General features: G+C 46.3%; 1 protein-coding gene across 2 annotated transcripts in view; it reads left to right on the plus strand.

The window, feature by feature from the left end:
* Positions 1 to 23,176, plus strand: part of robo1 (roundabout, axon guidance receptor, homolog 1 (Drosophila)) — a 652,577-nt gene that overhangs the window by 258,618 nt on the left and 370,783 nt on the right. Inside the window, exon 3 of one of the 2 annotated variants that reach the window (XM_045703986.1) lies at positions 10,656 to 10,748. In XM_045703986.1, coding sequence (XP_045559942.1) covers positions 10,656 to 10,748 — 93 coding nt within the window. Of the gene's footprint in view, positions 1 to 10,555; positions 10,749 to 23,176 lie in introns of those variants that run through there. The other variant, XM_045703985.1, reaches the window with a different exon arrangement.

Here is a 23,176-nt window from a genome sequence, read left to right on the forward strand (position 1 = left end):
CTCGTCCCTGACGGCCCCCATCTGTTCCTGTTGGAGAAGTATTCTCTATGGAATTCTCTCTCTTTCCCCATTTCTCTCTCTCTCTCTCTCTCTCTCTTTCTCTCTCTCTCTCTCTCTCTTTCTCTCACACCAGTGCATGTTTAAACTGTGATGGGACATGTCATGTGGTATCACAGAGATGGACATATGGGGCTTTTGGCAGGTCTGAACGTGCTTGTCTCAGCTTCCCAGCCTTGTCAGAGCAAGACCCCTGACACTAGTCACAGTGCTGTTTCAGTTCTCCGTAGACAGAGATACTCTTGAACTCAAGTGGTTCAACAACATAACTGCAGTTCGGTTGGTTGGATATGATAAATATCTTCTTCATGTCACAGATGGTTATTACTGTAGGACTGTCATACACTGTCAAAACTGTAGCACGGAATACAAAACTGTTATTATGTGCTACTGTGGTGTCTGGCACTGGTATTTGAGTGAAAAGAGGTATTGCATGGCAGTGACCCTTGAACATCATGTACCACTCCACAAGCCAATCAGCCTTGTTTGTTCTGCAGGTTGACGTTTACTGTCATGAGTCTTGCCCTGGAGACAAAACTGAGCGATTTCCCCTTAGATTGGCCAGCTGCAAAGTCACAATTGTCTATATTGTAAAAAAAATCATGAAAACTTAGATTTGCCGTTTGGTCTTAATCTAAGGTTAGGTTTAGGTGTCAGGGTTAGTAGTGTGGTTAAAGTTAGTGTTAGGTTTAAAATGTTATGATTTTATGACGTTGTTGCTGTGCTAGCTAGTGACCACTGCAGAACTGCCTCCAGAACAAGATTCATGATGAAAAACGCTAACCTGTGTTATTCTTTCTGTGGTTACTGGATGCGCTCTGGAACAATCTGTCAGCAATACAAAATTACATATTTTTCTTCCCTGACACTTGTGCTTTTATTTAACCACAATTATCAACACATATGTGAGAGGAAAGGAGTCAGCTCCTCTGCCAACTTGGAAAACGGAGTCTGACATGTTTATTCAGTTCTCTGTATCAAAGTGACTTCTGAATGAGATGAGAGGGAGCACAACATTTCTCTATAACTGTCAGGACAGGAGAAACAACTGTCCGGACAGGAGAAACAACTGTCAGGACAGGAGAAAAACTGTCAGGACAGGAGAAACAACTGTCCGGACAGGAGAAACAACTGTCAGGACAGGAGAAAAACTGTCAGGACAGGAGGAACAACTATTAGGACAGGACAAAAACTGTCAGGACAGGAGAAACAACTGTCCGGACAGGAGAAACAACTGTCAGGACAGGAGAAACAACTGTCCGGACAGGAGAAACAACTGTCAGGACAGGAGAAACAACTGTCAGGACAGGAGAAACAACTGTCCGGACAGGAGAAACAACTGTCAGGACAGGAGAAAAACTGTCAGGACAGGAGAAACAACTGTCAGGACAGGAGAAACAACTATTAGGACAGGAGAAACAACCATCCGGACAGGAGAAACAACTGTCAGGACAGGAGAAACAACTGTCAGGACAGGAGAAACAACCGTCCGAACAGGAGAAACAACTGCCAGGACAGGAGAAACAACTATTAGGACAGGAGAAACAACCATCCGGACAGGAGAAACAACTGTCAGGACAGGAGAAACAACTGCCAGGACAGGAGAAACAACTGTCAGGACAGGAGAAACAACCATCCGGACAGGAGAAACAACTGTCAGGACAGGAGAAACAACTGTCAGGACAGGAGAAACAACTGTCAGGACAGGAGAAACAACTGTCAGGACAGGAGAAACAACCGTCAGGACAGGATATAACAACCGTCCGGACAGGAGAAACAACTGTCAGGACAGGAGAAAACTGTCAGGACAGGAGAAACAACTGTCAGGACAGGAGAAACAACTGTCAGGACAGGAGAAACAACTGTCAGGACAGGAGAAACAACTGTCAGGACAGGAGGAACAACCGTCCGGACAGGAGAAAACTGCCAGGACAGGAGAAACAACTGTCAGGACAGGAGAAACAACTGTCAGGACAGGAGAAACAACTGTCAGGACAGGAGAAACAACTGTCAGGACAGGAGAAACAACCATCCGGACAGGAGAAACAACTGCCAGGACAGGAGAAAAACTGTCAGGACAGGAGAAACAATCTGGCCATTGAGCAATAAAGCAGTGACAAAACAGGAGTGTTTTGGAAAATATGAATACTATCTTTTAATGTGAACTTTTCTGATGCATTTCCCTTTCCCCTCCAGTAGGGTTTTCTCATTGGAAACAATTGGAACCAAATTACTTGTCAGCCTAATTACACTATATATACAAAAGTATGTGGACGCCCCTTCAAATTAGTGGATACGGCTATTTCAGCCACACCGTTGCTGACAGGTGTATCTCCATAGACAAACATTGGCAATAAAATGCCGTGACTGAAGAGCTCAGTGACTTTCAACGTGGCACCGTCATAGGATGCCACCTTTTCAGTTCGTCAAATTTCTGCCCTGCTAGAGCTGCTCCGGTCAACTGTAAGTGCTGTTATTGTGAAGTGGAAACGTCTCAGCTGCGAAGTGGTAGGCCACACAAGCTCATGGAACGGGACCGGCGAGTGCTGAAGCGCATAGCCCATAAACATCATCTGTCCTCGGTTGCAACACTCACTACCGAGTTCCAAACTGCCTCTGTAAGCAACATCAACACAATAACTGTTCGTCGGGAGCTTCATGAAATGGGTTTCCATGGCCGAGCAGACGCACACAAGCCTAAGATCACCATGCGCAATGCCAAGCGTCGGTTGGAGTGGTATAAAGCTTGCCACCATTGGATTCTGGAGCTGTGGAAACGCGTTCTCTGGAGTGATGAATCAAGCTTCACCATCTGGCAGTCCGATGGACGAATCTGGGTTTGGCGGATGACAGGAGAACGCTACCTGCCTGAATGCATAGTGTCAACTGTAAAGTTTGCTGGAGGAGGTTCGTGGTTCGGGCTAGGCCCCTTAGTTCCAGTGAAGGGAAATCTTAACACTATCTTAACACTACGATTCTGTGCTTCCAACTTTGTGGCAACAGTTTGGGGAAGGCCCTTTACTGTTTCAGCATGACAATGCCCCTGTGCACAAAGTGAGGCCCATACAGAAATTGTTTGTCGAGATTAGTGTGGAAGAACTTGGCTGGTGTCATGTCTTGACTATCATTAATGTGATTGATTATTATTTTCTAAACTAATTACATATCACGTTAAATCATTACGCAATTAAATGTCTCATGTAACAATTAATTAAGTAGTAATTTGGGGAACACAGCAAAAGTTGTTTAACGAGTTACTATCTCCCTACTAAACTCTAAAGATATAAATATCTCTTACATTAGTCACAGTGAATTCATTCTTATTTACCTTCAGTCTCATTGTGAATGCCGCAAAATCCTTGGATATCTGCACGAACCCTAGCATAAATAATGAATCAGCGACATACAAATTGGCTTAATTATTTACTTACTAACTAACTAAATAATCACACAGAGTTACATGAACACACAAACAGAATAGCTTACACACTGATTACTACATCATGCAATGAAAAGTCCCTAGTGGATATGACGGCTTGGTAGACAATGGAAAGGGGTAAGGACAGATAAAGAGTGGGAAAGACAGAATGGACCCACTATATACAGTTGATAACTATGCTCATGGAAATGCTAATACTTTGCACATGAATGGCCGCTCATTCGAAAATAATTGCAATGTACATATTTGCGCTTGTATGTCTTGTCGTCTCTCTCTGTTGAAATCGCCCGGTCCATTTACTGTGGAGAGTAATTCATCAGAAGTCTCTGGTTGTGTTCACCAGAGATCAAAGTCTTTCGTAGTCGTAGCTCTGTTATAACGGGTATGTCAGACGTACCAATGGTCGTTTGATAGGGAAATGTTTTTTAGAATGGATCTTTCAGAGTACCACCCGATGGTTCTCGGTCGAGCTTATACTAAAATACTTAAACAGCTGCAGACTGTGTAGCCTTCATCTTCTTCACTCGAGAAAGTTTCAGAATTTCTAACCATTTTGTACCTTTTAGCTCACGCTGTCCGTGTACTGGTCTTGTAGAGTCTAACCATTTGTGACGTCCGATTCACACCGTCCGCCTGCTTGGTCTATAGTGTTCAGCCATGTAGCCACCGCTTCCTGCTGTCTGGTCTATAGAGATTTTCTTCTTCTCTGTTGAAAGTGTCTAACCATTTTGTACCTTCCAACTCACGCTGTCGGTCCCGCTGGTCTCTAGAGATTTGCATTTCTTAACCATTTCAGCGTTCTCTGGTCTAATGTTAATTGTTCACGAGGGGTTTTATGCACTCTGGAATAGGGGCGTTACATGACGCCGACATAATGTCTGTGCTCACGTGGATGTGGTCACTGACTGGTTAGGACTTCATATGAAAAACATTTCTCTCATTTAGAAGGCTAACTTCACATTACATTTTCTCAGTAATAGTAGATAGAGAGGGGGGGGGGATCTGGGGCCTATGCTCCTCACCCAAAAGGGAAAGTCATGACACTGGCATGCACAGAGCCCTGACCTCAACCCCATTGAACACCTTTGGGATGAATTGGAACCTCGATTGCAAGCCAGGCCTAAACACCTAACATCAGTGCCCAACCTCACTACTGCTGTTGTGGCTGAATGTTCCAACATCTAGTGGAAATCCTTCCTAGAAGAGTGGAGGCTGTTACAGCAGCAATTTATGGTCATGTAGTGTATCTCATTATCATCACTCAAATCTTTATCTCATGAAAACAGAATTATTCTAACGCTCTATGTAATGCCCCCGCTCCCACACACACACACACATCAAATCAAATCAAATCAAATGTATTTATATAGCCCTTCGTACATCAGCTGATATCTCAAAGTGCTGTACAGAAACCCAGCCTAAAACCCCAAACAGCAAGCAATGCATGTGAAAGAAGCACGGTGGCTAGGAAAAACTCCCTAGGAAAACCTCCCTAGAAAGGCCAAAAACCTAGGAAGAAACCTAGAGAGGAACCAGGCTATGAGGGGTGGCCAGTCCTCTTCTGGCTGTGCCGGGTGGAGATTATAACAGAACATGGTCAAGATGTTAAAATGTTCATAGATGACCAGCATGGTCAAATAATAATAATCATAGTAGTTGTCGAGGGTGCAACAAGCACGTGGCTTGTTGCACACACACACACACACACACACACACACACACACACACACACACACACACACACACAATTTTTGTTTGGAAAATACTACAAAAAAAATATCTTGACAAAATGTTACTCTTGTGTAGAGAATATATTGGTGTCTCAGTGTTTATCTCAAATTATCTCAGCAAGTAGACTTTGGTCAGAATAGAGAGAATCAAAGTTAAGTTCCCATCCACTTTCACTTTCTGATGCTGGCTTGATGATATTTGTCTCAGAATGATCCCATCTAAAGTGAGATTACATTTTGTCTGCCATGGAGAGGAAAGAGGTCGGGATAGCATCTCTGTAGGGATGGAGAGAAAGTGGAAAGAGGAGACGATGTTAGGGGTGGCCTAGGGGAGGCCTCATAAACAGCACATCCTTCAGCCTTGGACCAGACTACACTGCTCTCTATTCACTCAGCACCTGGAAACTAGCTCTGCAAATACACTATAGGCAATATACACCCATAGTATGTATGCTGTAGATATACACACTTTGTGCATTTCTAAGATTAAAGACAGATACATTATTACAAATCCTTATGGTGCTTTCCTGCCCCAATCAAGTATGTCCCATTCTGATTTTTGCATTAGCCATACTGTTTACCAGTTGCTAACCACTCCACGGTCGCTGCCTCTCAGCAAACCATTTGATCCCTCTTGTGCATTCTTTCTCACCGACCGTTTCCATAGATAACAGGGACACAAAAAGGCTTCCCTAGCGACCCCTGCAGAATCCTCATTGTGGTAATTAATGGTGTACACACTGTGTGGTTTTGAGGTGGGCCGGAGATGCTTTCATATGCATAATCCTGAATTGACAGGGTTATGGCTGGTGTGAGCCCCTCCCTCCTCCACAGGCCACACACTAGGATCCACAGGGGACAGACAGGGGCTACAGTGGTCTCAGTCCCTTAAACTACCCCTGGGTGAACATTGTCTCTGTCTGTCTCATTGTCTCTGCGAGGCCTTGACCCTGGGCTGACCCCTTTCAGTTATTCTCATAGTGAAATGACACCCCCCTTTTACTCAGGAATTCTTCATTTCTAGTCTGGGCTTTGAAAGGTCTAAGTAGGTATGGTGTTGGGGTTGGTACAGTGGAGTACAGTATGTGTGTTTATGATTCGTGTAAGACTAAACATAGGTAGTCTAATGGCTGTCATTTCAGCTACTATCTTTCATTTGCACATTTGTCTATCTTTTTTCTCATGTGCCTTTCTTTGGCTCTCTCTCTCCCTCTGTCCCTCCCTCTCCCTTTCTCCCTCCATCCCTCTCTCTATCCCTTCATCCCTCTCTCTTCCAACGTTCCTCTCTCACTCTCTCCCTCTCATCCAGCGGTGTGTGCTCTTTGTGTGTGTGTTTCCTATCTCCAGGCTTGATTAAAAGCCCATTAGCGATGCATGGCCCTGGGTAAAACACAGAAAGTGTAATCAAAATGGAAATGAGAGAGACAGTGTGGAGAGGAGGGGTGTGGAGAGAGATGAAGCGAGCAGCGACTGTCTTCACCACAAAGTACACTTTTCCACATTTAAGGCAGACATGATTGAACTGAGGCCCAGCATAATGAGAATAAATCCTGTCCAGAAACATTCAGTTGACAGCTGTGATTGGGCTCTGCACAAAGCAAATAGATAGAGAGGAAGAAAGAAAAAATTACAGTGTGTTTGGTTTTCAGTTAGCAGCTATAAATATCCCAATCCAACATCTTTCCTCTCTTTAGTTTGCTTTATGTAAATCAATACTTGTCAACCTACCTACACTTTAAGCAGAAAAATATTTGTCACAAAGCAAATGTTGACAGTGTTGTTGCTAATGACAGCCTGATTCATCACTTCCTGTCAGACAGCGTGAAGGAACTCATCAAACCAAACAAGCAGCCCTGCAGTTAACAAGCTCAGGGCCTGAAGTCAGACTCCACATACACAATAATCATTTAAACACCATCCATCACCTCCACTGTCTAGGCCAAACCACTGCTGCCAATACACAACAAGATAACAATGACGCAGCAGCCAGCTCCTCCATTCACATCAACTACCTGCTCCTCCTCGTTTGTCAGCCTAAGCAATGAGAAACAATGAGAAGCACAAGGGCAATAACAAAGGCAATCAGGCTGACTGGGTTGCCATGTTTCACTGTGCATGATGTGCTCTACAGCTGATCATTGCTGTTTGGGGGAGAAAGGGATTGTAAGTAGCAAAAATGTGTTTTGCAAAGTTTCTTAAGCTCCATTTAGTTGTGCAAAGTTGCAGAAAAACATGGTATAATTTAGAGCAGTATGATTGGTGAGTGCTGGGCACTGGGTTGAGGCCATCAGCTACAAGAGATCCTATTGTCCAGCGCCCTGTGGCCAGGTCCATACAGAGTGGAGACTGACCCAGAAAACAGACTGCTCTTTTGGTGTTAGACTGTGGAGATGACGGCTGCGGGGATGAGAGTCTGGGGGACGACAGGCTGGGGGGTGAGAGGATGGGGGATGATGGCTGGGGGGGATGAAAGGCTGGGGGATGGGAGGCTGGGGGATGAGGGCTGGGGGGATGAAAGGCTGGGCGATGGGAGGCTGGGGGATGAGGGCTGGGGGATAAAAGGCTGGGGGATGAGAGTCTGGGGGACGAGGGCTGGGGACGAGAGGCTGGGGGATGAGTGCTGGTGGGATGAAAGACTGGGGCATGAGAGGCTGGGGGATGAGGGCTGGGGGGATAAAAGGCTGGGGGATGAGAGGCTGGGGGATGAGTGCTGTGGGGATGAGAGGCTGGGGGATGAGGGGTTGGCCGGGGGTGGCCAGGGAGGAGCAGGCTTGTCTTTGTATCTGTTTGAGAGCAATCGGTTATCAGCACATGGGCCATAGTAATTAGCCAACAGGGGAGATGAGATATGGCACAGCTCTTTGACTGGAGGGGTTGGAGGTGGGGCAGTGAGGGGTCCAAGAGCCCTGGGGCAGCTGGGTACACCACCTGTTAATTAACTCTGAAGTGGCCTTTAATTGGAGCCTGGCTTTGGACCACCCATAGAACGACTGAGAGAGGAGGCCAAAAAAGAAAACAGGTGCACTACAGAGTTAGCAGGACGAGACCGAAAGCACAAGGAAATGGAAAATATGAGAATCAAGAACCTATTAAAAGGAAAGACCTACTGTACCCTGTTTTAAACAAGTCAAGGTGTCTGGGTGACTGTGCTCTATAGGTAGTGGAATCACCTCTGGGTCTCTGCTGCTGTATGGGGCTTTCTCTTGCATATTCCTGGGGAAAATATCATTATATAACCCTTTACTGGTGTTATGTTGATTTGAAACTGTTTCATTTTTAAGGTCACAGATGGTTAATGCTATTTAGAACAGATTGAACACATGATTTGTTATGCCTTTTTAATTAGGTTATAAATGCCACCCATGTCTTTTGCTACATTAGCTGTCATTTTCCAAATGAAGATTTGCCAGAGGCAGTCTGTAATTAATCTGCTTTAGAAGTGTTGATGACAACGCAACAACAACGTCAGAGATCTGGTTCATCCTGTAACTGGTGTCATAATACAGTGTTTCCCAACCCTGGTCCTCGAGGCCCTCTAACAGAACACAGCTTCGTTGTAGCCCTTGAGAAACACACCTCATTCAACTCATTGAGGGCTTGATGATTCGTTGACAAGTTGAATCAGGTGTGATTGTCCAAGGTTACAATAAAAAGGTGTACTGTTGGGGATACTGGAGGACCAGGTTTGGGAAACACTGTCATAATATGTGTGAAAACCTAAATCAGACAGACAGACAAAGAAACTAATTCTGTCGCCCTGGATGTCTGTGTTCCATTCTGTGTTGAACATGCTTCAGAACCTTGTCTGTGTTCCATTCTGCGTTGAGCCTGCTTCAGAACCTTGTTTATGTTCCATTCTGTGTTGAGCCTGCTTCAGAACCTTGTCTGTGTTCCATTCTGTGTTGAGCCGTATCTGTGTATATATGTGCGTGGTTCTGTGTGTGTTGTTGCCTCCCCTCCTCTCTCCAGTGGTGTTGTCAGTTGAAGCAGAGCAGAGACACTTGTTTGCGTAAACAGTAACACAGCGCCGAGAGAGAGAGGTGTCTGATAATAGGATGGTTCCAGCATGGTTACTTTAAACTGTCCCAGCGTTGCTCTAACTACAACACTACAGGACCAGTAGGGAGCAGGACCACTCCATTCATGTGGAACGCCTCTCCAACATGTCTCTAGTATGTTGTTTTCTTCTCTGCAATTTGTCCAAACTGTTTTGAAGCCTTGTCATACTGTGCTGTATATATCGTGTTATTCAAAATGCTATGTTTCTTAATGCTGTCAGACTTCTGTAGAAATAACTAAGACAAAGGGAATAGGGGTCATACTGCTACACAGTCCAGTGATCCAAGGTGCTCTCCAATGATCTATTCAGTCACCCCGTCTGCTATTTTTCCCCACTGATGCCAGATCCTATTGAGGATACAGACACTTCCGACAGACTGCCTTTCAGTCAGCTGGACAGTTTAGACCTCCTTTCATTAACCCCTCTCACCTCCCCCCAGCCCAAATTAACCCCCTGTCAGCGGCCCACAATGAGAGTGGGCATGTCCCAGGCTGATTTATCCCACGTCTACCCATCATGAGGGCACAGTGGCCTCCAACGGCCCCCATCTCCCCCATTAGCCATACGCCTAGCCCTCTTGGCTTCTCTCACCCCTCCCCTCTCTCCTCCCCCCATCTGTCCCACCCTCACACAGCCTGTCACACAGCCTGTCACACAGCCTTTCACACAGCCAAAACCTGTCACCCTGTCTGCTGAAGAGACAGTCAGCCACAGTACTGATGTGATGGGAGAGGGACCACAATCAAAAGGACTGATTAGCAGTTAATTGGCTGTAAAAATAAGTTTCAGCATCAGTATGTGTGTCTGTGTGTGTGAGTGTGTAGGTGTGTGTATGGTGGGGTCCTGAATCAGGGTAGGAGTACCCTAACCCTCCCTACTCTGCCCTGCCCATATGGTCCCACAGGAGTGCAGCCAGTCATGGCTTTTGGGAGGATAGAGGGACTCCCATTCTGCACACACACCACAACCACCACAACGCAGCATGGGGACACACCAACCGAGATCCTAGGAGATAGGATCAGTCTCACAGCTCTCTCCCATTGAGGCTGACAGCATCCCCTGACTGAACTATAAAAGGCAGCTGATTGACACACTGTGGCACTACTGTCTAGGTTTACAAGTGTCTCAGTCAGCGTCTCACTGGATATTATTTTGAAGACTGTTGGATCTTGGATACAGCCAGGGATGTGGGTGGGTGGTCTCTCCCACGGAGGGTATAGGGTGGGTGGGCAGTGGCACCCTCTGAGCCTGGCACTGCTGAGTGTGTGGTGCTGCCTGTGCCAGATGGGCATAGGGTCATGGGCACTGGCCGTGTCCGGTGATGAGAGTGTGCCGGTGGTCTCAGTCCCTGTGGTGTTATTTCCGACAGACACGGGCGCGGCCACTCAGGACGGGGCCAGTGAAGGGGCCACGCCGGCCCCCACCTCAGAACACGAGGATGACAACTCCCTGGGCTACACAGGTACTGATACTGCTGCTGCTTCCTCTTACTATGGTCAACTATTTCTACTGTGTGTGTGTGTGTGTGTGTGTGTGTGTGTGTGTGTGTGTGTGTGTGTGTGTGTGTGTGTGTGTGTGTGTGTGTGTGTGTGTGTGTGTGTGTGTGTGTGTGTGTGTGTGTGTGTGTGTGTGTGTTGTGAGTGAGTGAGTTAGTGAGTGTTAAGGATAGGTTGGAGCTTTGGGAAAGTGAGTTCAGGAGGGGAATTGAAATCAGTTCATGAATAATTCGGGATTCATGAATTGCTCTTAAATTCATCCCCTGAATTGACTGAGTTAAATGTTTCCAATTGCTCTGTCATGTCCAGTCGTCTTTCTCCCTTTCTTATTGCAACACATACTTTTCTGTCATAGGCTCTCTTGTCTCGAGTTTTCAAATGTTCTCTCTATCCTATCCATCCATCTGTAAGTCTTTATGCTGCTCAAAGTTGTCTTTGTGAAACGTTAGTCATGCGTAATTTGAGGTTGGAGGAATTGATTACACTGGGTGAGGCACAATGGTGATTAATGGAAGGACGTTGGTTTGAACGGTTTAATCATGATGTTATTTTCTGCATAGCAACTGTCACATTCATTCTAAACTTGGAGTGAATAAATGGCAGATCATATGAAATATGTTATGTCACACCTGGTATATAAATCTCCTATTCTCTATAGTAATCAGAGGGATTACAATATGCATTTTTTGGGGAAGATTTCAGTGCAGACATCTTCTATATGGATTAAGAATTCCCCTGTTAGCTGTATACCATGTTAATACACAGAAAACAGAGAGTAACTGAATAAAGTAAACTGCCTGTGTCTCCCTCTGAGCTCCATCACTACATAAAGGAAACGTAATAAAACATGTTGACCATGTGAATATATCAGCAGAAACTACAGAATAAGTTCACATTCGTGAGTACAGAAAAAGGATAATTGTGGGAGAAGTAGGCTCAGTGTGCTGACTGGTGTTTCAGTTGACATAGACAGTGTCTCCCAGGGCTAGAGGGCTCTGTGGGGAGATGAGGGATAGTACAAAAGCTGAAGAACATATGCACATCCAACTACTTACCTCAGGTGCTGGAGTTGTAGGCAAACTCATGGAAAACAAAAAGGAAAACGCTGCACACTGCTGCTCATGCTCCCAGGTGATATTTATTTACAACGTTTCCACCCTTAGGTCTTCATCAGGCTGTGGATGTATTTCAAGGCCTACCTTCAAACTCAGTGCCTCTTTGCTTGACATCATGGGGAAATCAAAAGAAATCAGCCAAGACCTCAGAAAAATAATTGTAGACCTCCAAAAGTCTGGTTCATCCTTGGGAGCAATTTCCAAATGCCTGAAGGTACCACGTTCATCTGTACAAATAATAGTACGCAAGTATAAACACCATGGGACCACGCAGCCATCATACTGCTCAGGAAGGAGATGTGTTCTGTCTCCTAGAGATGAACATACTTTGGTGCAAAAAGTGCAAATCAATCCCAGAACAACAGCAAAGCACCTTGTGAAGATGCTGGAGGAAACAGGTACAAAAGTATCTATATTGACAGTAAAATGAGTCCTATATCGACATAACCTGAAAGGTCGCTCAGCAAGGAATAAGCCACTGCTCCAAAACTGCCATAAAAAAGCCAGACTACAGTTTGCAACTGCACATGGGGTCAAAGATCATACTTTTTGGAGAAATGTCCTCTGGTCTGATGAAACAAGAATAGAACTGTTTAGCCATAATGACCATTGTTATGTTTGGAGAAAAAAGGGGGAGGCTTGCAAGCTGAAGAACACCATCCCAAACGTGAAGCATGGGAGTGGCAGCATCATGTTGAGGGGGTGCTTTGTTGCAGGAGGGACTGGTGCACTTCACAAAATAGATGGCATCATGAGGATGGAAAATGATGTGGATATATTGAAGCAACATTTCAAGACATCAGTCAGGAAGTTAAAGCTTGGTCGCAAATGGGTCTTCCAAATGGACAATGACCCCAAGCATACTTCCAAAGTTGTGGCAAAATGGCTTAACCTCTCTTGGGGAGGTGGGACACTATTCAACAGCCAGTGAAAAATCAGAGCGTGTAACGGTCTTCGTCGTCCTCGGATGAAGGGGAAGAGAAATCAGACCAAAATGCAGCATGGTAAGTGTTTGTCATTTTAATGTACAACTGAACACTAAAGCAACAAGCAAAACAAAAGAACAACCGAACAGTTCCGTCAGGTGCAAAACACTAAACAGAAAATAACCACCCACAAAGCCCAAAGGAAAACAGGCTGCCTAAGTATGACTCCCAATCAGCGACAACGATGTACAGCTGTCCCTGATTGAGAGCCATACCAGGCCAAAACAAAGAAATACAAAGCATAGAAAAAAGGACATAGAATGCCCCCCCAAATCACACCCTGACTAAACCTAAATAGAGACATAAAAAAGCCTCTCTCATGTCAGGGCGTGACAGTACCCCCCCCCCAAAGCTGCGGACTCCGGCCGCAAAACCTGAACCTATAGGGGAGGGTCTGGGTGGGCATTTCTCCGTGGTTGCGGCTCTGGTCGCGGTTGCGACCCCGCTCCACCTTCGGCTTGGCCCACTTATGTGGCGCCTCTGGAGTGGGGACCCTCGCCGCCGACCCCGGACTGGGGACCCTCGCAGCGGGCCCCGGACAGGCGGGCGACTCTGGCAGCTCCGGACAGGCGGGCGACTCTGGCAGCTCCGGACTGGCGGGCGACTCTGGCAGCTCCGGACAGGCGGGCGACTCTGGCAGCTCCGGACAGGCGGGCGACTCTGGCAGCTCCGGACAGGCGGGCGACTCTGGCAGCTCCGGACAGGCGGGCGACTCTGGCAGCTCCGGACAGGCGGGCGACTCTGGCTGCGTATTCCCCAGGCTGGGGAGACCCACTGGAGGCCTGGTCCGTGGAGGAGGCACAGGATAGACCGGGCTGTGGGGGAGCACTGGAGATCTGGTGCGTAGGCTTGACACCCCTCCTCCCGGCTGAATGCCCACTCTAGCCTGGCCCCTCCAGAGCGCAGGCACAGGTCGAACCGGGCTGTGGGGGAGCACTGGAGATCTGATGCTTGCTACACGCACCTCTCCCTTTGGCTCAATGCCAACTTTCGCCCAGCACAGGCGGAGCGCAGGCATAGGACGAACTGAGCCTTCCCAGCGCCCCGGAGACACAGTGCGCAGAGCCGGCACAGGATACCCTGGACCGAAACGGCGCACTGGAGACCAGATGCGCTGAGCTGGCACAATCTGCCCTGGCTCGATGCCCACTCTCGCATGGCACTTGCGGGGGGCTGGCATGTAGCGCTCCGGGCTCTGAGCGCGTACTGGAGACACCGTGCGCTTCACCGCATAACACGGTGCCTGACCAGTACTACGCTGCTTCCAGTAAGCACAGGGAGTTGGCTCAGGTCTATCGCCTGACTCCGCCAATCTCCCCGCTGCCTCTCGTGCCTGCTGCACTGCCTTGCCTCATATCGCCGCCTCTCCGCTTTCGCTGCCCCCAGTTCCTCTTTCGGGCGGCGATATTCCCCAGCCTGTCTCCAGGGTCCCTTTCCGTCCAGAATTTCCTCCCAAGTCCACGAATCCTGAACCCTCTGCTCCTTGTTACCACGCTGCTTGGTCCTCTTATGGTGGGTGGTGACATAGAGACATAAAAAAGGCTCTCTCAGGTCAGGGCGTGACAGAGCGCCAAATTCAAAACCACAAAATGTCATAATTCAAAGTTCTCAAACATACGACTATTTTACACTATTTTAAAGATACACGTCTCCTTAATGTAACCACATTGTCCAATTTCAAAAGCCGTAAAGTTAGATTATGTTAGGACAGTTAGATTATGTTAGGACAGTTCCAACACAAGAAAAACCACACAGCCATTTTCCTAGCAAGGGCAGGCGTCACATAAACCAGAAAACCAGCTAAAATTATGCACTAACCTTTGACGATCTTCATCAGATGACACTCCTAGGACATCATGTTACACAATACATGCATTTTTTGTTCGATCAAGTTGATAGTTATATCCAAAAACAGCCTTTTACATTGGTGTGTGATGTTCAGAAAATATTTTGCCTCCAATACTGCTGGCGAAGCAGCACTACAATTTACAAAAATACTCATCATAAACGTTGATAAAATATTAAACTGTTTTTCAAAGAATTATAGATGAACATCTCCTTTATGCAACCGCTGTGACAGATTTCAAAAAAGCTTCACGGGGAAAGCACACTTTGCAATAATCTGAGTACTGCGCTCAGAAAAAGACATCAAGCAATACAGATACCCGCCATTTTGGAGTCATCTAAAATCATAAATAGCATTAGAAATATTCACTTACCTTTTATGATCTTCATCAGAAGGCACTTCCAGGGATCCCAGGTCCACAATAAATGTTGTTTTGTTCGATAAAGTCCATAATTTATGTCCAAATAGCTCCTTGTTGTTTGCGCGTTCAGTAAGCTACTCCAAATGTAGGAAGCGCGGCCAAAATGTCACGACAAAAAGTCAAAAAAAGTTATATTTACGTTCATTCAAACATGTCAAACGTTGTATAGCATCAATCTTTAGGGCCTTTTTAACTTAGAACTTCAATAATATTCCAACCGGACGATTCCAATGTCTTGAAAAAAGTTTTGGAACACAGCTACCCTTCACGTGAATGCGCGCCTATGAACTCATGTGCTTTCCTGAGTCAACAACTTCCAACTTCCTTTGTTGGCTCTCTGTTCACCATAGACGCCTCAAACAACTTTCTAAAGACTGTTGACATCTAGTGGAAGCCTTAGGAAGTGCAAAATGAACCCTAAGTCATTGTGTGTTAGATAGGCAATCACTTGAAAAAACTAAAGCCTCAGATCCTCCACATCCTGGTTGTTTTTTTCTCAGGTTTTTTCCTGCCATATGAGTTCTGTTATACTCACAGACATCATTCAAACAGTTTTAGAAACTTCAGAGTGTTTTCTATCCAAATCTACTAATAACATGCATTTAATTTGGTACGTTTTTCGTCCGGCCGTGAAAATACTGCCCCCTACCCAAGAGAGGTTAAGGACAACAAAGTCAAGGTATTGGAGTGGCCATCACAAAGCCCTGACCTCAATCCTATAGAAAATGTGTGGGCAGAACTGAAAATGCGTGTGCGAGCAAGGAGGCCTACAAACCTGACTCAGTTACACTAGCTCTGTCAGGAGGAATGGGCCAAAATTCACCCAACTTATTGTGGGAAGCTTGTGGAAGGCTACCCGAAACGTTTGACCCAAGTTCAACAATTTAAAGGCAATGCTACCAAATACTAATTGAGTGTATGTAAACTTCTGACCCACTGGGAATGTGATGAAATAAATAAAAGCTGAAATAAATCCTTCTCTCTACTATTATTCTGACATTTCACATTCTTAAAATAAAGTGGTGATCCTAACTGACCTAAGACAGGGAATGTTTACTAGGATTAAATGTCAGGAATTGTGAAAAACTGAGTTTAACCTCTATGGGCTAGGTGGGACGCTAGCGTGCCACCCGTGGTGCACTCCATCAACAGCAGGTGCATTTCAAGAGCGGCAAATTTGAATCCAAATAAATGTCAAAATTCAAATTTTTCAAACATACAACTATTTTACACCCTTTGAAAGATAAACATCTCCTTAATCTAACCACGTTTTACGATTTCAAAAAGGTTTTACGGCGAAAGCATAAATTTAGAGTATGTTAGGACAGTACATTTACAAGAGTTGTGTGTAATGTTTTGTCAATTCAAAGACAGGGTCACCAAAACCATAAAACCAGCTAAAATGATGCACTAACCTTTTACAATCTCCATCAGATGACACTCCTAGGACATTATGTTAGACAATGCATGCATTTTTAGTTCTATCAAGTTCATATTTATATCCAAAAACAGCGTTTTACTATGGCATTGATGTTGAGGAAATCGTTTCCCTCCAATAACCGGCAGTCAAGTCAGCGTCACAAATTAAATAATTAAAATTAGAAAACATTGGTAAAATATTATATTGTCATTTAAAGAATTATAGATTTACATCTCTTGAACGCAATCAACTTGCCAGATTTAAAAATAACCTTACTGGGAAATCACACTTTGCAATAATCTGAGCACTGCGCCCAGAAAAATACGCGTTGCGATACAGACTAGACGTCATGTTGGGGAGATCTAAAATCGAAAATACTATGTAAATAATCCATTACCTTTGATTCTCTTCATCAGATGTCACTTCCAGGTATCACAGGTCCATAACGAATGTAGTTTTGTTCAAAAAAGCTCATCATTTCTGTCCAAAAATCTCCGTCTTGTTAGCACATGATCTAAGCCAGCCGGACTTCTCGTCATGAACGAGGGGAAAAAATATATTTACGTTCGTTCAAACATGTCAAACGTTGTATAGCATAAATCATTAGGGCCTTTTTTAACCAGAACATGAATAATATTCAAGGTGGACGAATGCATACTCTTTTATAACGTATTGGAACGAGGGTACCCAACATGAACTCGCGCGCCAGGTGTCTAATGGGACATCATCGTTCCATGGCTCTTGTTTGGTCAGATCTCCCTCCAGAAGACTCAAAACACTTTGTAAAGGCTGGTGACATCTAGTGGAAGCAATAGGAAGTGCCAAAATATTCCTCAGCCCCTGTGTTTTTCAATGGGATAGGTTTAAAGGCAATACAACACATCAGGTATCCACTTCCTGTCAGAAAATGTCTCAGGGTTTTGCCTGCCAAATGAGTTCTGTTATACTCACAGACACCATTCAAACAGTTTTAGAAAATTTAGGGTGTTTTCTATCCATATGTAATAAGTATATGCATATTCTAGTTACTGGGTAGGAGTGGTAACCAGATTAAATCGGGTATGTTTTTTTATCCAGCCGTGTCAATACTGCCCCCTAGCCCTAACAGGTTAAATGAATTTGGCTAAGGTGTATGCAAACTTCCGACTTCAACTGTATATATAGGGTCAGTACTCAGTGACATCAATTCCTGAAACAGGAGGTAAAATTAGGAATATGAAATGGGACGAACCTGAGGGACTGAGCTAACACACACACACACACACACACACACACACACACACACACACACACACACACACACACACACACACACACACACACACACACACACACACACACACACACACACAATGACATGGTCTGGAGCAGATTACAGATGAGGCGTGTGTTTGGTTATTTTCTGGATCTTCTTCCTGACATGAGGGGAATGGAATAGTGTCTCCACTGTGTTGTCGCTGTGTGTGAGGATCCCTGGTTTCACAATTCCCGTGGTGATTTACTGGACCTCACACACAGCCTCTGTCAGCTCTAGGAAATCTCCTGCAGAAACAATAAGTTCAATTTGAACTGCTAGAGCCATTACCAGGGCCCATCGCTGTGTGTGGTGGAGAATAGGATAGGATCCCGAGAAGGAAAGGTTTTCGTACACCAGTCAATATGTGGATCGCTGCCAGTGTCACAGATATAATCTAATAATGATACCGCTTGCTATATCTGTATTGCTTCACAGTTTCTGTGCCTTGACATACAGTACATGGACTAGCTAAAATCCACAGTTTCTGTGCCTTGACATACAGTACATGGACTAGCTAAAATCCACAGTTTTTGTGCCTTGACATACAGTACATGGACTAGCTAAAATCCACAGTTTTTGTGCCTTGATATAGAGAACATGGACTAGCTAAAATCCACAGTTTCTGTGCCTTGACATACAGTACATGGACTAGCTAAAATCCACAGTTTTTGTGCCTTGACATACAGTACATGGACTAGCTAAAATCCACAGTTTTTGTGCCTTGACATACAGAACATGGACTAGCTAAAATCCACAGTTTCTGTGCCTTGATATAGAGAACATGGACTAGCTAAAATCCACAGTTTTTGAGCCTTGACATACAGTACATTGACTAGCTAAAATCCAGTTTCTGTATTATTGTGTCACTATTAGATTGTAACTGAATACAAATCAGAGTTATATTTACTCCTTTAAAACATCCTGTTTTTCCTGATTTATGTAAAGATTTAATATATAATATATAATATATCATTTCTACCTCGCTGCATATTTTTGATGACTTCTGTAACCGTAATTGTCACGCCCTGGCCATAGAGAGGTTTTTATTCTCTATTTTGGTTAGGCCAGGGTGTGACTAGGGTGGGCATTCTATGTCCTTTTTTCTATGTTTTGTATTTCTTTGTTTTGGCCGGGTATGGTTCTCAATCAGGGACAGCTGTATATCGTTGTCTCTGATTGGGAGCCATACTTAGGCAGCCTGTTTTCCTTTTGGTTTTGTGGGTGGTTAATTTCTGTTTAGTGTTGCTAACCTGACAGTACTGTTTGGCTGTCGGTTTCTTGTTTCTTTGTTTATGTCTTCTCAGTACAATAAATTCATGATGAGCACTCAACAAGCTGCGCCTTGGTCTACTCCCTGCAACAGCCGTTACAGAACCACCCACCACAAGAAGACCAAGCAGCGTGGTATGGAGGAACAGAGGGTTATGGACTCCTGCACTTGGGAGATGATTTTGGACGGAAAGGGACCCTGGACAACGCCTGGGGAGTATCGCCGCCCGCAGTGGGAGATCGAGGCAGCTAAAGCGCTATGGCGATACTGGGAGGAACAGGCAAGTCAGCTACAGGAGCCTGAGAGGCAGCCCCAAAACATTTTTGGGGGGGGGCACACGGGGAGATTGGCGGAGTCAGGCAATAGACCTGAGCCAACTCCCCGTAATTACCGTGGGGAGCGGTTGATGTGGAGAGCACCGTGCTATGCGGAAGTGCGCACGGTCTCGCCCATCCGCACGCACAGTCCGGTGCGGTCGATACCAGCCCCCCGCTAGTGCCGTGCTAGAGTGGGCACTCGGCCAGGGAGAAGTGCGCCGGCGCAGCACATCTGGCCACCAGTGCGTCTCCTAGGTCCAGCCTACCCTGCACCTGCTCTACGCATGGCAGCCATCATTCCGCAGCACAGCCCAGTCCGCCAGTGACAACTCAGCCAGGACGGGTTGTGCAGGCCGTGCGCTCCAGACCTCCAGTGCGTCTCCAGGACCCGGTCTATCCAGTGCCTGCTCCCAAAGCCAGGCCTCCTGCATGTCTCCCCAGCCTGGTGAGTCCTGTGCCTGCTCCCAGAGCCAGGCCTCCTACATGTCTCCTCAGCCTGGTGAATCCTGTGCCTGCGCCCAGAGCCAGGCCTCTTGCAAGTCTCCCCAGCCTGGTGAGTCCTGTGCCTGACGCCTGTCTGGAGCTGCCAGAGTCACCCGCCTGTCCAGAGCTGCCAGAGTCGCCCGCCTGTCCGGAGCTGCCAGAGTCGCACGCCTGTCCGGAGCTGCCAGAGTCGCCCGCCAGTCCGAAGCTGCCAGAGTCGCCCGCCAGTCCGGAGCTGCCAGAGTCGCCCGCTAGTCCGGAGCTGCCAGAGTCGCCCGCCAGTCCGGGGCCCGCTGCGAGGATCCCCAGTCCGGGGTCGGCGGCGAGGGTCCCCACTCCAGAGGCGCCACCTAAGTGGGCCAAGCCGAAGGTGGAGAGGGGTCCACGTCCCGCACCAGAGCCGCCGCCGTAAGGAAGGCCCACTCGGACCCTCCCCTTTAGAGTCAGGTTTTTTGGCCGGAATCCGCACCTTTGGGTGGGGGGGGGGGGGGTACTGTCACGCCCTGGTCATAGAGAGGTTTTTATTCTCTATTTTGGTTAGGCCAGGGTGTGACTAGGATGGGCATTCTATGTCCTTTTTTCTATGTTTTGTATTTCTTTGTTTTGGCCGGGTATGGTTTTCAATCAGGGACAGCTGTATATCGTTGTCTCTGATTGGGAGCCATACTTAGGCAGCCTGTTTTCCTTTGGGTTTTGTGGGTGGTTAATTTCTGTTCAGTGTTGCTAACCTGACAGAACTGTTTGTCTGTCGGTTTCTTGTTTCTTTGTTTATGTGTTCTCAGTACAATAAATTCATGATGAGCACTCAACACGCTGCGCCTTGGTCTACTCCCTGCAACAGCCGTTACAGTAATAGCCTTGGTTTCATGCATGTTAACATGAGAAGCCTCCTCCCTAAGTTTGTTTTATTCACTGCTTTAGCACACTCTGCCACCCCGGATGTCCTAGCCGTGTCTGAATCCTGGCTTAGGAAGACCACCAAAAACTCTGAAATGTTCATCCCTAACTACAACATTTTCAGACAAGATAGAACGGCCAAAGGGGGCGGTGTTGCAATCTTCTGCAGAGATAGCCTGCAGAGTTCTGTCCTACTATCCAGGTCTGTACCCATACAATTTGAACTTCTACTTTTAAAAATCCACCTCTCTAAAAACAAGTCTCTCACCGTTGTCGCCTGCTATACACCACCCTCTGCCCCCAGCTGTGCTCTGGACACCATATGTGAACTGATTGCCCCCCATCTATCTTCAGAGCTCGTGCTGCTAGGTGACCTAAACTGGGACATGCTTAACACCCCGGCTATCCTACAATCTAAGCTTGATGCCCCCAATCTCACACAAATGATCAATGAACCCACCAGGTACAACCCCAAATCTGTAAACACGGGCACCCTCGTAGATATCATCCTAACCAACTTGCCCTCTAAATACACCTCTGCTGTTTTCAACCAAGATCTCAGCGGTCACTGCCTCATTGCCTGCATCCGTAATGGGTCAGCGGTCAAACGACCTCCACTCATCACTGTCAAACGCTCCCTGAAACACTTCACCAAGCAAGCCTTTCTAATCGACCTGGCCCGGCTATCCTGGAAGGATATTGACCTCATCCCGTCAGTAGAGGATGCCTGGTATATTTTTTTTAAATGCCTTCCTCACCATCTTAAATAAGCATGCCCCATTCAAGAAATTTAGAACCAGGAACAGATATAGCTCTTGGTTCTCTCCAGACCTGACTGCCCTTAACCAACACAAAAACATCCTGTGGCGTTCTGCATTAGCATCGAACAACCCCCGTGATATGCAGCTTTTCAGGGAAGTTAGAAACCAATATACACAGGCAGTTAGAAAAGCCAAGGCGAGCTTTTTCAAGCAGAAATTTGCTTCCTGCAACACAAACTCAAAAAAGTTCTGGGACACTGTTAAGTCCATGGAGAATAAGAGCACCTCCTTCCAGCTGCTCACTGCACTGAGGATAGGAAACTCGTTCACCACCGATCAATCCACTATAATTGAGAATTTCAATAAGCATTTTTCTACGGCTGGCCATGCTTCCACCTGGCTACCCCTACCGCGGTCAACAGCACTGCACCCCCCACAGCTACTCGCCCAAGCCTTCCCCATTTCTCCTTCTCCCAAATACAGTCAGCTGATGTTCTGAAAGAGCTGCAAAATCTGGACCCCTACAAATCAGCTGGGCTAGACAATCTGGACCCTTTCTTTCTAAAATTATCTGCCGAAATTGTTGCAAGCCCTATTACTAGCCTGTTCAACCTCTCTTTCGTGTCGTCTGAGATTCCCAAAGATTGGAAAGCAGCTGCGGTCATCCCCCTCTTCAAAGGGGGACACACTCTTGACCCAAACTGCTACAGACCTATATCTATCCTACCCTGCCTTTCTAACGTCTTCGAAAGCCAAGTCAACAAACAGATTTCCGACCATTTCGAATCCCACCGCACCTTCTCCGCTATGCAATCTGGTTTCAGAGCTGGTCATGGGTGCACCTCAGCCACGCTCAAGGTCCTAAACGATATTGTAACCGCCATCGATAAGAAATAATACTGTGCTGCCGTATTCATTGACCTGGCCAAGGCTTTCGACTCTGTCAATCACCACATCCTCATCGGCAGACTCAATAGCCTTGGTTTCTCAAATGATTGCCTCGCCTGGTTCACCAACTACTTCGCTGATAGAGTTCAGTGTGTCAAATTTGATGGCCTGTTGTCTGGGCCTCTGGCAGTCTCTATGGGGGTGCCACAGGGTTCAATTCTTGGGCCAACTCTTTTCTCTGTATACATCAATGATGTCGCTCTTGCTGCTGGTGAGTCTCTGATCCACCTCTACGCAGACGACACCATTCTGTATACTTCTGGCCCTTCTTTGGACACTGTGTTAACAACCCTCTAGACGAGCTTCAATGCCATACAGCTCTCCTTCCATGGCCTCCAACTGCTCTTAAATACAAGTAAAACTAAATGCATGCTCTTCAACCGATCGCTGCCTGCACCTGCCCGCCCGTCCAGCATCACTACTCTGGACGGTTCTGACTTAGAATATGTGGACAACTACAAATACCTAGGTGTCTGGTTAGACTGTAAACTCTCCTTCCAGACTCACATCAAACATCTCCAATCCAAAGTTAAATCTAGAATTGGCTTCTTATTTCGCAACAAAGCATCCTTCACTCATGCTGCCAAACATACCCTCGTAAAACTGACCATCCTACCGATCCTCAACTTCGGC

This window comes from Salmo salar, chromosome ssa20 (assembly GCF_905237065.1).
Source record: "Salmo salar chromosome ssa20, Ssal_v3.1, whole genome shotgun sequence".
Lineage (NCBI taxonomy): Eukaryota > Metazoa > Chordata > Actinopteri > Salmoniformes > Salmonidae > Salmo > Salmo salar.